This window comes from Perca fluviatilis, chromosome 2 (assembly GCF_010015445.1).
Source record: "Perca fluviatilis chromosome 2, GENO_Pfluv_1.0, whole genome shotgun sequence".
Taxonomy (NCBI): domain Eukaryota; kingdom Metazoa; phylum Chordata; class Actinopteri; order Perciformes; family Percidae; genus Perca; species Perca fluviatilis.
Window position 1 is genome coordinate 3675349 of NC_053113.1, and position 18566 is coordinate 3693914.

General features: G+C 41.2%; 1 protein-coding gene across 2 annotated transcripts in view; it reads right to left on the minus strand.

Moving 5' to 3' along the window:
* Positions 1 to 18566, minus strand: part of LOC120570954 (interleukin-1 receptor accessory protein-like) — a 60672-nt gene that overhangs the window by 13349 nt on the left and 28757 nt on the right. For both annotated transcript variants that reach the window (XM_039819650.1, XM_039819643.1), the window contains 5 exons: positions 17981 to 18206; positions 15889 to 16057; positions 15730 to 15801; positions 13008 to 13134; positions 12291 to 12439 (listed from right to left, as the gene is read on the minus strand). In XM_039819650.1, the coding sequence (XP_039675584.1) occupies positions 12291 to 12439; positions 13008 to 13134; positions 15730 to 15801; positions 15889 to 16057; positions 17981 to 18206 (743 nt within the window). The remainder of the gene's footprint in view (positions 1 to 12290; positions 12440 to 13007; positions 13135 to 15729; positions 15802 to 15888; positions 16058 to 17980; positions 18207 to 18566) is intronic.

Sequence of the window (18566 nt, forward strand, 5' to 3'; positions counted from 1 at the left end):
TATAATGCTCGCCTAGCTGCTAACGTAGCACGCCCTCATACTCTGCTTCTGACTGGCTAGTAGTCTTTACCTAGGTACTGTCAGGGCACGCCCTCATACTCTGCTTCTGACTGGCTAGTAGTCCTTACCTAGGTACTGTCAGGGCACACCCTCATACTCTGCTTCTGACTGGCTAGTAGTCCTTACCTAGGTACTGTCAGGGCACGCCCTCATACTCTGCTTCTGACTGGCTAGCAGTCCTTACCTAGCTACTGTCAGGGCACGCCCTCATACTCTGCTTCTGACTGGCTAGTAGTCCTTACCTAGGTACTGTCAGGGCACGCCCTCATACTCTGCTTCTGACTGGCTAGTAGTCCTTATTTAGCTACTGTCAGGGCACGCCCTCATACTCTGCTTCTGACTGGCTAGTAGTCCTTAACTAGGTCCTGTCAGGGCACGCCCTCATACTCTGCTCCTGACTGGCTAGCAGTCCTTACCTAGGTACTGCAGTCTCAGAAATAAAGGTACAGAAAAGTTAAAAAAAAAGGTACAAATGCTCGTCGCTGGGGCAGTACCCCCAAGGGGAACAACATTGTACCATATTAATGGTTACAAAGAAGTACCCCTACAGTTTGTGCCTTTTAGGTACAAATATGTACCCTCGAATATGTTCCTTTAAAAGGTACAAATGGCTCGTCGCTGGGGTGGTACCCCCAAGGTACAGCAATAGTACCCTTACCATAGGTACAGAATTGTACCCTTTTAAACTGTACCTTTTGAGAGACAATTTTGTACCTTAGCAATACATTTGTACCTTAATCCACTGGTACAAAAAGGTACCCCATTAGATGGTACCAATTTGTTCTCGTTAGGGGTACCACCCCAGCGACGATGCCATTGTACCTATAAAGTGGCAAAAATGTCCTTGTTAAATAGAAAAGAATGAGAGCAAAAGAAGGCAATGTTTGTTTTCCCACAATCAATGATTTAAAAGAAGTTAAATTGTACAAATTCAAATACTAGAAAGTGAATAACTCCCGCACACCACAATCTTCAGTTGCAATACACTTTAATGACCAAAGTTATAAAGAAAGATACAACATCTAAAGATTAGTCGATACACACCAGTGCTAAAATATTTGTACAATCTGAAGGTGTAATTTTTAAACAGTCTTACACACTATTTCATTGCCACAAAGACAGAGCTCCAGGAACCTCATCTGCATGCATAGGTGTGGTTTCAGACCCCCATATTCTCACACAGTATTTCATTGCCACAAAGACCTCACCATCAATTATATATATATCAAGAGCATTACAATCTAGCTCTGCCCCAGGCTGTATCAGTCCATTCCTGGTCAAATTTGACTGAATATACATAAAAGTGCTGGCTAAAATACTTTGGAAATATCAGTTTTCCACAAAGAACCCATGTAGTGTCCACATTAAAAATGTATTTCCCTCGGAAAAAAGGTGAATTCTCTCACCATGCAACACATCCACCTCAAAAACATCTGCCGACGACTAACCAGAGCGATAAACCTAATCTACCAAATATTTTTTTCTAAATGCCTTGTTTACACCCTCGTGTATAACAGTGACCCAAGTACCAAAGAAAAACTTGAACTCTCATGAGGTTGGTCCAACATGTGGGACTTACTCATGCACATGAGGCAGGCTTCTCGATCACATGTGGACTCAATGACTGCCAATCCACTTTTTTTAATTACCCATCTTTCAGATGTCACGTTTATAGAAAACAGAGCTTGCATTTTACCTACTGGTGATCCTAGTGAGGAACCTGCTAGTGAAAACCCTGCTTCTGAAGATAAACACGAGCGTGTTCAAAAAGATGCATTTTCATGAGGATGAATTTGAGGTAGTAAATCCTTTGGGTTCAAAGAAAAGCACAAAATGAGCGCCTTCTACTACACCGTAGGTAATGTAAATGGAAGGTACAGGTCTCAAGTGAAGCATATTCATTTAGCATTACTGGTGCGCTATTCCTATTTAAAAGGAGTGCGGCGCTTAGAAGTTATCCTAAAGCCACTACTTGTTGATCTAAAGAGGTCCTGAACTTCAAGATTTACATTCCAATGATTTTTTGAGGAAGCATCAAAAGAGTTCTCTTCTCAGTTCAAATTGAAAGAATACTGTAAATCGAGGTTAGACTTGACTGAACCAGTTCAATACACTTTAAGAGGGTCTACAGGACAAAATGGGTAGCTTCTCAGTGGTCACTCTTCTTTCACTCTGATTGACACTTGACAGCTCAAAAATGGACCGGCCAACTTTATCCTCTGAGCTGATCCAAACATTGATAGGTGGTTTAACTATGACAGATGGAGAAGCGCAGAAATTCAGAGGTGAGTAATACTGTCGTTAGCTAACGTACATTTGAAAGCGACACTTGCAGCCCGCTGATTAAAGTTGGCTGATCAGCATTCGCTAACGTTACTATAAGGATCCTCCTTTCTTTAGAGAATATTCAATATGCATTATGACTGCCCCTTTTCCTTCTTCATTCTTCCCCTTCCACTCTTCCACTCCTTTATCCTATTCCACTCTTCTTTCTCCTTCCTTTCCATTATCCTTCCCTACTCACTGTCCTTTTCATCCATTCCTCTCCATGCCCTAATTCCATTCCTTTCTATATATCCTTCCATCTTTCATTATGTATCCACTCCATTTATTCCTGCTCTGCTATCTCATTCCTCCACCTATCTTCCATCCTTTCCTTCCTTTCCTCTCATTCCTTTATATACTATTTTCTTCCTTCCATACATCTGTTTCTATCCATTATCCCTGTGTATCCTATACCACCTACTATTCCCTCTCCTTTCTTTCCACCATTTTTTCCTTTTTTCTTTTTTTTTCCTCTTTTTTTCCGTTCAATATTTTTCTTTCCTTTCTATATTATGTCCCTGTCCGTATATTCCTTCCCTCCATCCTGTGTCCACGTCTTTCTTCCTATTTCGTTATTTTGTGCTCATTTATTTCCACCTCTACCGTTTCTACTCATTTTCATATTCCACTTATTTCTTTCCTGTTATTCCCGTGTTCCATGCTTTTGCTTTCGTACTCTTTTTGTGTGGGTGTGTGTTGGTCTTCCTCCATTACTATTCATTCTGTTTCCATGTCCTCATTCCTCTTCCTTCCTTCCTTCACTTACCCTGTCACCTTCCTTGTCTTGTCCTCCTTGGGGTCTATTTGTCCTGTTCTTTTCTTCCTCCTTTCCTGTCTGTGTCTCTTTGCTGGCCTTTTTTTTTTTTTTTTTGGTTGTGTGGGTGTTTGTGTGTCTCTCGTGCTTCTCGCCTCCTTTCTTTCTGTTCCATGTGATCCTCTGTGTCTGTCCTCGTTGTGTCCTTCAGTCTCGGATATTTCTAGTTGTTCTTGTGTTATCTGTTTTTCTGGTGTCTTCAAGTGTCCTCATTCCTTCTTCATTTTCTGTGGGGTTGTCCTGTGTGTTGTCTTCACTGTGCTTGTGTGGCATCTAGATGGGTCCAGGTCGTCTTATTCTAGGGTCATGGGTGTGTCGTGTCCTATCCTTCCTCTGTCTATGTGTCTCTCTCTATTTCTCTTTTTCTCTCTGTCTCTTTCTCTCTCTGTCTGTCTCTCTCTCTCTCTCTCTCTCTCTCTCTCTCTGTCTCTCTGTCTGTCTCTGTCTCTATGTCTTCTCATATGTATATATATGTCTATATGTATGTCATATATGCATGTATATGTATGTGAATGTATGTATCTATTGCTATGATGTGTTGCATGTATGCTATTATATACTAGTATATGTGTGTATATATGTATATATGCTACACATACATAGGGGTTTGGACCACTATTCTCATTCAAATCGTTTCTTTTTATTTTTTCATGACTATTTACATTGTAGATTATCACTGGAGGGCATCAAAACTATGGATGAACACATATGGATATGTACTTAACAAAAGTGTGAAATAACTGAAAACATGTTCTTATATTTTAGATTCTTCAAAGTAGCCACCCTTTGCTTTTTTTATTAATAAGGGAAACACTTCCACTAATTAACCCTGACAAAGCACACCTGTGAAGTGACAACCATTTCAGGTTGACTACCTCATGAAGCTCATTGAGAGAACACCAAGGGTTTGCAGCGCTATCAAAAAAAGCAAAGGGTGGCTACTTTGAAGAATCTAAAATATAAGACATGTTTTCAGTTATTTCACACTTTTTTGTTAAGTACATAATTCCATATGTGTTCATTCATAGTTTTGATGCCTTCAGTGAGAATCTACAATGTAAATAGTCATGAAAATAAAGAAACACATTGAATGAGAAGGTGTGTCCAAACTTTTGGCCTGTACTGAAGATGGCGCCTTTGTCCGGCATGGCCGCTGCTACGTCACATTTGTGTCGTTTTTATTTGTTTGTCTTTGTCTCTTTTATGGTCACATTAACCCTGCCTTTAAATTATTGTGTCACCGCTGCGCAGACATACGATCGTGTCACCCTGATGAACATTGGAGTGTATATGGAAGGACTCTGTAACAGCTGGGAGACTTATAGTCAAACTTTTCCACCCCCGTTGGTGTGTGTACCCAGTCTGTTTGATTACTTGCCATCATTGCTCCGTTTAGCGCTGCTTAATGCTCGTTCCATCACTAATAAGGCGCATGCCATCAACGATCTTTTCATTAAGGAAAAGATGGATTTTATGTTCCTTACAGAAACGTGGCAGAGGGATAAGGAAGCTGTACATTTAAATGAGCTCTGTCCTACAGGCTGCTCTGTGATTGGGACACCTCGAACGGCACGCAGAGGCGGCGGCCTTGCTGTTGTGTATCGTGACAGATTCTTATGCAGAGTAGTCCACTCTGAAACTTTCACCTCTTTTGAATCACAGATGATTAAGGTCGGTTCTGGTAACATATTTTATTGTGTGCTAATTTACCGCCCTCCTGGTCCTGCAGGCATCTTTCTTACTGATTTTACTGATTTTTTAACCTCTATAATTAAGCTGGAGAAAGTTTTAATTATTGGAGATTTTAATCTTCATATTGACGATACGTCATGCATTGCAGCTACAGATCTCATATCCATTACTGACTCTTTTAATTTTACACAACATGTCTCAGGACCTACACACTTAAAGGGGCATACCCTGGACCTTGTTTTCTCATTAGGTCTGGAGATAGTAAATGTTTGTGTGGAGGATGTACATGTGAGTGATCATAGTTGTGTTTTCTTTAACCTGAACTTACCTCGGGACCCCCCGCCTCTGAGAATGAAGGCTCAAAGGAGAGTTATTAACCAGGATGTTGCTGGGAAGTTTTCTTTGTTGTTTGATCGATGCCGGCTAAGGGGTTGCAGTGATGCAAATGTGTATGCTGAGTCTTTTAATAGCCAATGTTTAGCAATTTTAGATGAAGTGGCTCCTATGAAAAACATGGTCTCTCTTAAAAAGCCCTGCCCCTGGATAAACACATCTATTCAGAGCTGTAGAAGTAAACAGAAAATAGAGCGCTTATGGAAAACTAAACTTGAAGTTCACAGGCTTTATCTTAGAGAATTAACTACTTCCCTAAATGAACTTCTGAAAAGTGCTATAACTAAATACTTCTCTCAGCTAATATCCTCAAATAAGAAAAAACCCAAATTCTTGTTTGACACCATTAACTCAATTGTTTCGCCATCTGTCTCTCCAATTGTGGTGCTTTCTTTGTCAAACAGTAATGTATTCCTTAACTTCTTTGTTGAGAAGATTAAAGATATCAGATCTAGTATTTTACTTTCTCCTGCTTGTATCAAAGCTTGTACTTTGGCGCTTTCTCATCCATGTTTCTCCTTTGAACTGGTGACATTACATGAGGTCGCCACTCTACTAGATAAGTTGAAACCGTCTTGCTGTCACAGTGATGTTCTCCCAACTATGTTGTTTAAGCAGGTTTTTGACAGTATTGGCCCCTGTGTTGTAGAAATGATCAATACTTCACTTTTAACTGGTGTGGTTCCTGACTTTTTTAAACATGCTATTGTTGAACCTGTTCTTAAAAAACCCAGTTTAGACCCATTGCAACCTATGAATTATAGGCCTATATCAAAACTCCCTTTTATGGCTAAGATTCTAGAGAAAGTGGTAGCAGAGCAGCTTACTACTTTCTTAGAGATAAACAATATTTTTGATAAATATCAGTCAGGTTTCCAGAAAAAACATTCTACGGAAACTGCACTAGTTAAAGTTTCGAGTGATATTTTGATGTCAGCAGATTGTGGAAAGCATACAGTGTTAGTTTTATTGGACCTTACATCTGCCTTCGACACTATTGATCACAATATTTTGATTAATAGACTTCAGGATCTATTAGGGATATCTGGATCAGCTTTAAAATGGTTTACGTCTTACCTTACTGGTAGAAGTTTTAGTGTTTTTATAAATCAGATCATGTCAGACACTGCAGGTCTATCGAGTGGTGTTCCTCAGCGTTCTGTCCTGGGACCGATTCTTTTCCTTTTGTATATACTCCCTCTAGGACATATAATCGGCCAGTTTAAGGATGTTTCTTATCACCTGTATGCAGATGACATTCAGTTATACTGCTCTTTTAAGCCTACTGAGTTATATAAACGGTCATCCTTACTCAACTGTCTGAGTGGGATTAAGCAGTGGTTAAACGATAACTTTTTACTGCTGAACTCAGCTAAGACGGAAACACTAATCATTGCGCCTGAGCAGAGCATTTCTCAGATAAAAAAGCATCTCGGTACCTTAGGCTCGTCTGTTCAGCCAAGTCTCAGGAGCTTAGGCGTTGTTTTTGATGCTGCCATGTCTCTGGAGAAACACTCAAAGCAACTTATTAAAAACTGTTTCTTTCAATTAAGGAACATTTCTAAGATAAGAGCCTTGGTGTCAAAGGCTGAATTGGAGATGATTATTCATGCATTTATTTCGTCTCGTTTAGACTATTGCAACAGTCTTTTTATTTGTCTTGATAAGAAAGATCTTTGTCGCCTCCAGACGGTCCAAAATTCCGCTGCTAGGCTCTTAACCCACACTAGAAAAAGGGCACACATCACTCCGGTTTTAGCTTCACTTCATTGGTTACCAGTGAAATTTAGAATACATTTCAAAATTTTGGTTCTAACATTTAGAGCCTTACAAGGTCAGGCACCCCCATACATCTCTGACCTGATACAGCTGCGTACGTCCTCACGTAGTCTGAGATCTACACTGCCGTGCAAAGCGAAAAGACCGTAACTCAATTTTGGTCGAAAATGAGTTATTGTCATTTTTGGAATATTAAAGATCTGCTTTATCATGTGGACAAATATCTTGAGTCAATTTTATTGTTTTGGGGAGAAAATTGTGTGTTGTCTTTGCCGTAACTTCAAAAGCCGTAGAGAAGCCAAGGCAGAATACCGTAACATCAGTTACGGTTCTTTGTCTTAGTTTCATGGCGCTTCAGAATGTTCAAATTTCGTTAAGGTACTCTGTAAATGCGCTGCCCGCGCTACACGCTACACACACACACCCCCACACACACACACACACACACACACACACACACACACACACACACACACACACACACACACACACACACACACACAACAGAGGACGACGTGACGCGCAGCACATGTACCTGACTGGGAAAAATATCGCTATGCTCGTTACTGTAAGTAGGCTACAATAAAACCTAAACGTAAATGCGTATCAATACCAACTCACCTGTCTACAGGCACACATGTAGGAAGCGATATATTTAAATGCCTCTGTCTGGGCAGTCCACTCTCGTCCACCGCGCTGTTTACACAGACACAGCTGTTCTCTACTCTAAATAGCGAATTTAGAAAAACAAGCTAAAACAAAAGCTGTCGGTTTGTAGTCTAACTGTTTATCTTAGTTTGCCACAAATCTTGAAATGTGGACAAATTCTTGTGAAGTTAACTTCTGGTTAAACTAACCATCCTCTCTGCAGAGCATCTATGAATGTATTATAAGATCAAAACAAACCAACGTGGCTACTTATGCACGTGAATGACGGCATCTTTATGTTCACGTCTTCATTCTTGCAATGAGTATAAATTAGTGTCTCATATCCAAACGAAGAACATGCTTTATATGCTTAAAACATCAAAACACTCTCATGCTTAATTCTGTCTGTCTGTCCAAGTGTGTGAATCAATCATGCGACTGCCTATTTGGTAGTATGAGTATGAAATACAGAAAAAAACGTATTGATATATAATTTTCATATGATGTTGATAAATGTGAAGCCATTTTTATCATAGTGAGTGCAATAGGATTAATATTGCTTATATTTTAAGTAAAATGTATCATTGTTATCATAACATTGTGCTATAAAATAGAAGTTAAGGTCTTTTGCCTTGGTATGACCGATTGTCATTTTGTGGGCAATGCTAAGGCAGAATACAGTAACTTCCGAAAAAGGGTCAAAGGTCAAATTTGAGTTAAAAAAAATTTTGTAGATAGATTAATACAGGTATACACTACAAAATGTGAAAATTTCAATATTATACCTATAACTCAATTGTCAGGACATTGACATAACTTTAAAGTCATTTTTCTCAGTTTCACACTCTGGCGAGTTAAGGTCTTTTGCCTTTGTAGGGCAGTACAGGTCAGAGATTTTTAGTTGCCCCCCGTACACATTTTAAAACTAGAGGGGACCGTTCGTTTCAAGCTGTGGCACCTAGGCTGTGGAACGCATTGCCTCCTTCCGTACGTTGTTTGGACTCAGTTACAAATTTTAAAACTGAGTTGAAAACTCTTCTTTTCAAAGAGGCGTTTAATTAAACTATAGTGTGGTTATGCCGGTTTTATGTTGTTTTCTGCTTAGTTTGTTTATGTACTGTAATGTATACATGTTGTGTATCCTTCCATTTGTTGTGAAGGACTTTGTGATTTTTATCTGTGAAATGTGCTATACAAATAAATTTTACTTACTTGCTGTGTGTGTGTGTGTGTGTGTGTGTGTGTGTGTGTGTGTGTGTGTGTGTGTGTGTGTGTGTTGATATATATATATATATATATATATATATATATATATATATATATATATATATATATATATATAAAAAAAATGTTGTACCAAAAATTTTGCCCTGGTCAGGGGTACAATATTGAAAAAAGTTTGAGAAACACTGCCGTAGAAGACCCGGAATTCCACACAACACAGACGCCATCAAGTTGAACTGTGTTACACAGCTCCGATGCAGAAATGGAATCGAACATCATCCAACATCTTCAACTTATAAATATACAACACCCCGTACACTAAGCACTTACATATTGTATTATCTACATAGCTACAGCACTATTTGGGCATCAACTTAACTTTAACTCAACTTTTCGGCTGTACGAGGGACACGAGCTATCTAACAATAGCTGTAGCCAACTGTAAGCTAGCTAGCTAGCCAGCTGAATTGACTGGCAAACGTTAGCTAGCTAAGGTCAGCAGCTAACGTTATGCTTTTTCATTTACAATCTTTACAACTAGCTACATGTAACGAACATTAGTGGGAACTTACAAATAAGTCCCGATATAATGTTACCTTGATCTAACTGTAGCTAACGTTAGCGTAGCTAATTAGCGCTAGCTTAACGTTAACGTTAGCCTTAGCTAACGTTACGTTAGCAAATGCTGATCAGCCAACTTTAATCAGCGGGCCGCAAGTGTCACTTTCAAATGTACGTTAGCTAACGACAGTATTACTCACCTCTGAATTTCTGCGCTTCTCCATCTGTCATAGTTAAACCACCTTCTATCAACGTTTGGATCAGCTCATCTGAGGGTAAAGTTGGCCGGGCCATGTTGAGCTGTCAAGCGTCCTGCAGGCTCCAGCGACTGCCGCCAATCCGAATGAAAGAAAGAGGTGTGGCCACTGACCTAGAACGCGAATACCGGCGCAAAAAAACAGCCAGTCATAATATTAGACAGACCAATAACGGGACAATTTTAAAAATTTTCGCCATCTTATTCATCACTAAATTCACTTCTGACAACGTTTTAGGCGAGAAATGAACTGTTTAGATTTTGAATATAGTCAGTCTTGTGAAAATTGATGCCGAATTGACAATTTGCTTCAAAGTTTTCGGAGTTGAGAAGCTCCATGAAGTGAGGGGACAGCCAGCAGGCGCATGCCGGGGCCGCAAGCTCGTCGCTCGGACAGTCTCGCTCAGAGACCCCGCTGTCAGCTGGAGGTCTCTCAGACCGGCTCGTTAATAACAGGATTTTAATTCGCTCCGTTGATGGTTTCGTTGGTTTAAATATCACAACACATGTCCATCATAAGATCAACAGCAACCTGTGGTTAACTGTCTTTTTGGAGATATATTAAACTCCACAAGCTGGCCGATCGTCACACTCACACACACACACACAAAAACACACACACACACACACAACGCACACACACACACACACACAGGGGAGAGAAAGATACCCGTTTCTAATCGGCAGACTTGTTTACAAATTATGACATAGGCTCTATCTAAATCTAATGTAGCCTATATACATTGGATTTAGTATTTAGTCTTAGAAAAGGCATGTATACGTAGCTGCTACCCCAAAGGATTGTGTACCCTGTCACTTGAACGGTACTTCTTAGTACCCCACAGGAAGTGTACCCTTTGACTTGAATAAGGTACTTTTGTTCCCTACAGGATGTGTGTACCGAAAGGTACTTCTTAGTACCCCGTGGGAACACAATAGGACCTTAATGGTACATTTGTGAATGTTGTACCTTAAGGAACTAATAATACTTTTTTATATATACTTTATTTATGACAATGTACCTTTTCAAAGGGTACCTATATGTACCTTTCAGCATGCATATTTCATTGTGTACCCTTTTCTTTGGAAAGGTACTTTTTGGTACTAAGCTGGAGACATGTTTGTACCTTTGCTGGCACATTTGTGAAATTTGTACCTTAAAGTACTTAATTGTACCCTCACTGTACCTTTATTTCTGAGAGTGTGTCAGGGCACGCCCTCATACTCTGCTTCTGACTGGCTAGTAGTCCTTACCTAGCTACTATGCATGTGTGACTCCCAACAAAGATAGAACAGAAGTGAGATGTCTCACTCTGTAGCTAAAACAGAGAGCCCAACACACAGGCTGAATAGAGGAGCTGCAGCAATGTACAGTACAACTAAAATATGGTGTTTTTTGAAAATTAAACCATGTAAACCTATCCTGGTACAACCTCTAAAATAAAATTATGAACCTGAAAATGAGCATAATATGAGCACTTTAAAAATCAGTTTCCTCTCTTGGAATCCTTCTCTTAATATTGTGCAGTTTCCTCTCTTTCAGCCTAACAACCCCGGACACTTTAACCTCTCTTTCCTTCCTAGTGATTGTTGATTTGAATGTCCAGATGCATGTAAATACATGTTGGAACTAAAAGCTTCTTTCTTTCTTTTTTCTTTTTAATGTAACCCAAATATGCAGAGTCCTAAGATCTCTAGCTTACTGTAGAGTTTACTACTGGTGCATTTATTTTAAACTGCAAACATATTGGCTGGTTACTCCGACGGAGTTTGGGCCTTAGTACATCCATGGTTTGGGCACCTTGCTTCTAAACCATCTCTCTGTTGACTGAATCATAAAATTCCCAGAAACAACACAATTTTTTTTTAAATGGCCCAAAGTGTCAAAACAGTTGTTGATAAAAGCATAAAAAAGCAGTTACTCTGAGTTGGGGCGTCTTGCTTCCAAACGGTCAGTGATGTAGCGATAGTATGGAGTTTTCCCAGAGTTGTGAATCCCATTTCTCTGTCTTACCCCTTCCCCTTCCCCCTACCCCTTCATCTTACCCCTAGCCCTTGTCCCTTGAAATAGAGTAGTAAGGGCTAGGGGTGAAATGAACACACCACGTTAGGGGTTTATGTCATCATACATCGTCGCTAGTTGGCTGCCATGGAGTCCATTCAAGGCTAGTCAGAGAAATGCGAGACTGTTGTGCTAATCAGCAATTGGCATAGCAAACTATTTAAAAAAAAAATTTCAATTAAGAACATGGTTGCAAATATATATGTACAGGACTGTGTAGAGCACAAAAAAAGACGTGTCATTTTTTAAATCAATTATTTAAGCTGAAAATACATTACACTTATGAGACTCTGTACCCCTTGGTTTCAAGTAAGCTCGTGAAAATGCTTGGTTTTAAGGGGTCTCTAGCCCTTCCCCTTAGCTCTACCCCTCGATCAAAACGAGAATTGGGATAGCCCTTACTCTCACGGGAATGTGCAGAGCTAAGGGGAAGGGGTAAGACAGAGAATTGGGATTCAGGTTATGCCGTGACTCACCCTCCTCCTGCAGCTGAGCCCGGCGCGTCTCGAAGCCCTTCTTATTCTTCACGGAGCAGTTAAACTCCCGGTACACGTCCTCGGGCTGGAAGTCCTTGATCACCAGCACGCTCTCCTCCGTCCGGTCCCCGAAGTCGTACTTCACCTGTCTGCAAACACACGTTTCAAAATAAAACGCTCTTCACCTGTCTGCAAACACACGCATTATAACTTTCAAAATAAAGCACTCTTCACCTGTCTGCAAACGCACGCATTATACCTTTCAAAATAAAACACTCTTCACCTGTCTGCAAACACACGCATTATACCTTTCAAAATAAAACACTCTTCACCTGTCTGCAAACACACGCATTATACCTTTCAAAATAAAACACTCTTCACCTGTCTGCAAACACACGCATTATACCTTTCAAAATAAAACACTCTTCACCTGACTGCAAACAACATCAACATCATTTTCTCAAAAGGCAGAGCAGGATACCCAGGGCTCGGTTTACACCTATCACCATTTCTAGCCACTGGGGGACCATAGGCAGACTGGGGGAACGCATATTAATGTTAAAAAACCTCATAAAGTGACATTTTCATGTCATGGGACCTTTAAAAAGGGGTTTGGGGATTTAGTTCATTACTTAGCACCCAGGAAATGGTTACAGGAAACAGACTTCATATTTAACAGATTGATAAAATCTGAAACGGAACATATTGTCTCTGCACCTGTTGATGTTGGTGAAGCGGTTGTCGGCAAGTTTCTCCAGCGTCTTCCCATCGACCGTCCACCAGATCTCCCAAAAGGACTCGAGGAAGGGGAACAGAGCCGTGCACACCAGACGCACCTCTGTGTCTGAGAGGGGACAACACACACAGTTAGGCCTCAGCCACAACTTCAGGATCAGGACCACACACACACACACACACACACACACACAGTTAGGCCTCAGCCACAACTTCAGGATCAGGACCCACACACACACACACACACACACACACACACACACACACACACACACACACACACACACACACACACACAGTTAGGCCTCAGCCACAACTTCAGGATCAGGACCACACATCATATTTAACACACAGACAGACACATACACAGACACACACAGGCACACACACACACAAACACACAGACAGACTGACACAGACAGACAGACAGACACACACATTTTGAGGAAGTTGAGGTTGTGTCTTGCTGAAGGACAGCAGGAACTTGAACCAACAACCTTTCTGTCATACAACAGAGCTTAAAAATCTCGGTCCCATTAGTTAAAGTCAGCTGAGGGTTTACTGACACATCGACAGGAAGAAGAAATGAGTGCGTTCTGAGTCTTAAATTGAGGTTGAACTTCCAGTGAGCAAGCGAGAGAGCGGCCTGCACATGAAACACATTTCCTTGAATCATTTATCAATCCTGCTGTTGTCTGACTGCGTGTACGCTGCGTGCTGGCGTCCGTGTGATTGATGGCGTGTGTCCGTAAGCGGTGTGTACTCTCTGTTAACGGCTTGTTCCGTTTTATTGGGCGAGGTGCTGCAGCCTGCGCCGATTCTGCACGGACAATTAACTTTTACCCGAATGTAGAATCTCCTCTGAAGCGCGCTCTCAGGAAGGAAAAACTAATTTAAAAGCAGTCGTTGGCATCTCCGTCACTGCCAGGTGGAGGAGCCGTAAAAAAACACTGCGACACAGCCGGAGCACATGAAACGCACATCTGGATGCACGGCAGTCCCAGAGGGGGCAGGTTTACATTTGACACTGTGTGTGTGTGTGTGTGTGTGTGTGAGGGGGATTTTGTGTGTGTGTGCGGTCTTGGGGTCCTTCCCCATAAAAGTTTGAGCGTCAAACACAATTTATTTGCTGCATTCTGGTGAATTTTTATGCAACAATTTATGGTGCAAATGTCTTTATTTATATGTAAAGTTATGTTTTTTACAGTGCTCAGCATAAGTGAATACACCCATGCTAAAGTTGACTAAATAGAGGAATAAAAAAATCATCTTTTGGAAATTGATCTTAATGCCTTAATAAAAAAAATGGAAAAATCCAACCTTTAAGGACACCAATTTTCTTTGTGAATGAATAATGTATCGTTAATAAATAAATGTTCTTCCTTAAAATACAGGGGGCATAAGTAAGTACACCCCTATGTTAAATTCCCATAGAGGCAGGCAGATGTTTATTTTTAAAGGCCAGTTATTTCATTGGTCCAGGATACTATGCATCCTGATAAAGTTCCCTTGGCCTTTGGAATTAAAATAGACCCCCCCCCCACATCATCACATACCCTTCACCATACCCCCACATCATCACATACCCTTCACCATACCCCCACATCATCACATACCCTTCACCATACCCCCACATCATCACATACCCTTCACCATACCCCCACATCATCACATACCCTTCACCATACCCCCACATCATCACATAGCCTTCACCATACCCCCACATCATCACATACCCTTCACCATACCCCCACATCATCACATACCCTTCACCATACCCCCCACATCATCACATACCCTTCACCGTACCCCCCACATCATCACATACCCTTCACCGTTCCCCCATCATCATCACATACCCTTCACCATACCCCCACATCATCACATACCCTTCACCATACCTAGAGATTGGCATGGTTTTATTTCAGTTAGCCTAATAGCTAGTTTGATTTGCATTGAGAGATGATTTTATGGAAAGTACCCCATGCCAATCTCTAGGTATGGTGAAGGGCATGTGATGATGGGGGGGTATGGTGAAGGGTATGTGATGATGTGGGGGTATGGTGAAGGGTATGTGATGATGTGGGGGGGGGGGTCTATTTTAATTCCAAAGGCCAAGGGAACTTTATCAGGATGCATAGTATCCTGGATCCATGAAATAACTGGCCTTTAAAAATAAACATCTGCCTGCCTCTATGGGAATTTAACATAGGGGTGGACTGAATTATGCCCCCTGTATTTTAAGGAAGAACATTTGTTTATTAACAATACATTATTCATTCACAAAGAAAATTGGTGTCCTTAATGGTTGGATTTTTCCTATTTTTTTATTAAGGCATTAAGATCAATTTCCAAAAGATGATTTTTTTATTCCTCTTTTTAGTCAACTTTAGCATGGGTTCATAAACTTATGCTGAGCACTGTAAGATGCTCTTATACACTTTTTTTTCCAAGGTTTGTGTTGTTTTTGAAAGTTTTTTCAAGGTTGTTGTTGCTACATTTGCTCAAAAAAAAAAAGGTTTCTGTCCTTTTTTAAATGATTTTGTTGCTTTTTCCCCTAGGTAATTGCATCTACTGTCAAATAAATAAAGCGAGGACCCAGAAACTGACCAGACTACTAACTAAGGTTTTAAAAGGCTCATTACTGATATTGTAACGATGTTATTGTCTGACAGTTGACGCTGTAGCTGTGCTGTTTACTCACCCTGTTTGACAGTGAAGACCTGGTGGGCAGATGGGTTTAGGATGCTGGGTATTTTGGGCAAACTAGACGGATCTGTGAGGACAAAACAAGAGTGTTCACCTGCACGGATATATTCATTAAAAGTTGGTGGTGTTGGGTGAAGAAGTGTGGTTGTCTCACAGACTGCGCTGACGTTGATGCTGCGGGTGAAGTTGAGGGTCCGGCCTTTCCTCTGTAAGTGCACCGTGCAGAAATATAAACCCTGATAAGGTACAATCATGTTGTGGAACTCCAGACTCAATCCTTTCTGCTCGCGCTCGTTGTGCCAGAACGGAGCCTTTGTACACCTCTGAGACATAGAGAGACAGACAGAGAGACAGACAGACAGACAAAAAGACAGACAGAGACACAGACAGACAGAGACAGAGAGACAGAGAGACAGAGAGAGCGAGACAGACAGAGACCGACAGAGAAAGAGACAGACAGACAGAGAGAAAGAGAGACAGAGAGAGACAGAGAGAGACAGACAGTCAGACAGAGGTTTTTTAAATTAAACATTAAAACTCCATAAAGTCTACAACACATTTTTAAAAAAGGAGCATAAAACAACAGTCTGCAACATTAAAGAGCTGCTTGTTTATTGCTAAAGCCATATGGTCAAAATTAAATGATTTCATTTAAATGTAAAATAACCTCTGTTGGACGGCGGTTTACGCTGTTGGAATCTTCTACAGTTAAATACAGTCACACGTTACACCATTTAGCTCTCAGCATTTTAACCGTGTTTAAGCCAGCTACTAGCTAACGTTAGCTTCCACCAAGCGCAGTGTTAACTAGCGTCACGTGCAGCAATGCTTCTGTTGCCTCAGTCTGTTTTGGAGCATCAACTTGAGATCTAATTAGGGGGAAGTGGCCCATGAACTGAAATGAGTTTGACTCCCCTGGCGTAATGCGTTCTTATCAGCTGGGATTGCTAATAGTGGCTAACCTGGCTAGAGCTAATGACAACAATGAAAAATCAGACTTGTGAAGGCATTCAACTCAGTTCTGAGCTCTGGCTTCCGAGGTGAATGGAACGCACTATAAGACGCACTATAACGATACAGATCCATTTGTCCGACATTATTGAAGCGTGGTGTCGCGACGTCATACATCCATGGTTGATGCTCCACGCCCTTGACCGGCAGCTGATTGGACGAACGCGCGACGTGGGTCTGGCTTCTCGAGAATTTCAACAGTGTCATGGCGGCTCGTTGAGAATACAATCTAGTATTTTACGAAGATAGTTCACGAAACGTGTTTCTGAAAACATTTTAAGCGAGAAATAGGCCGTGCAGTTGCTGAATCTGTCTTCATCTCAGATCGACAAAGGTCAGTTTGAAAGATTTTCATCTACTTCTACTGGATAGTCGCGTCGTGTTCAACGGATTCATTTGCATAAAACTGGGCATCGGCCAGCTTTTGGACACGCAGCATTTTCCCGGAATGCTTTGCATGCACGTTGAAGTCGCTTGACGTCACCCATAGGAATAGAGATGAGCGCGGCGCGACAGAAGCGTTGCACTGTCAAATGGATCTGTACTGTAAGATGCACTAAAATTCACTTTAGAATATTGACAGTTAAAGTTGTATTTGTGCTCATAAAAAAGAGCTGTGTGCAGTCATTGTGGAACTGGTTCAAGGAAATGTCTCTGACACATAGAACGCAAAGCCTTTAACTATAGTTTAAGCCTTGGTGTGTGTGTGTTTGTATTTGCGTAGAAACAACGAGACACCCCCTGTGAGGGGAAGATAAAAGCTTAAGGGAGAAAACAGATCGGAGCTCATTCAACCAGGAGATCTTGGTGGACCGAGTTCTGACTTCATGTCCGTTGCTAGGGAAACTTAGTCTCTGTTTGTGAACCACCAGCTGTGTTGTAGCTCTTATGCTGGACTCAGTAAAGTTTGCTATCTGAACTCTTCGTCTCAGATTGATTTTTGTGTTTTGGTAAACTTAAGTCCGATAAAAAGAAGGCGGGGGAATTAGGTAACTGGAGTCAGATTAGACTGGCCGTAGGGCCTTATTTTGGACATTGGAATTCACACAACGTACTGAAATCCACATTGCTATTCGGTCCAGTATATACCGTTCATTTAGGCACCGGTGCCATATTAGTACTGGGTTTCAGTACCCTACCCTAGTCTACATAAACTACAGTTATGAATGTCAGGACCAACATATGTACGTATGTCATCTTCTGGAACTATTTAAAAAGACGACAGGACGGATTACCGAGTTGCTTCTCTGAACGTGGTACCATGTGACGGTTGTGTTTTCGCCGACCATCCTGCCGGCTTCCTGCAGGTCTGGACAGTGCAGCATCTTCCCCTCCTGGAGAGGGATGACCTCTTGAGTGGGCGCCACCGCAACCAGAGGCTCGCAGTGGACACCACGGACCACCTCGTCGGGCCGTAGCACCTTCAGACGCATGCCGATCTTACTGCAGGACGAATTGTTCCTGCGGAGACAGAGACGGAGACGTCAACCACTGAAGCTGTTTCTAAACCCCTCTAGCTCTTTGATTGGACATTTCCTACAGCAAATTAATACTAATATTAATACACTTTATTTGTATAGCACCTTTAAAAACAACAGTTGACAAAGTGCTTTGACAGAAGCAAGTACAAAAACAAATAATAGATAATCCCTACAGAGATAGACCTTTTAGTTAAAGAGTAAGATCCTTTTTTTAAAACATAAAAACATCTGCGAAATTGCATTCGCTAAACTCCACCAGACTCCATGTAAATAATGAGGACTTTTATCATCCTAAAACACACTTCATTCAAAGCGGACAGAAACTAAATAAAACTACCAA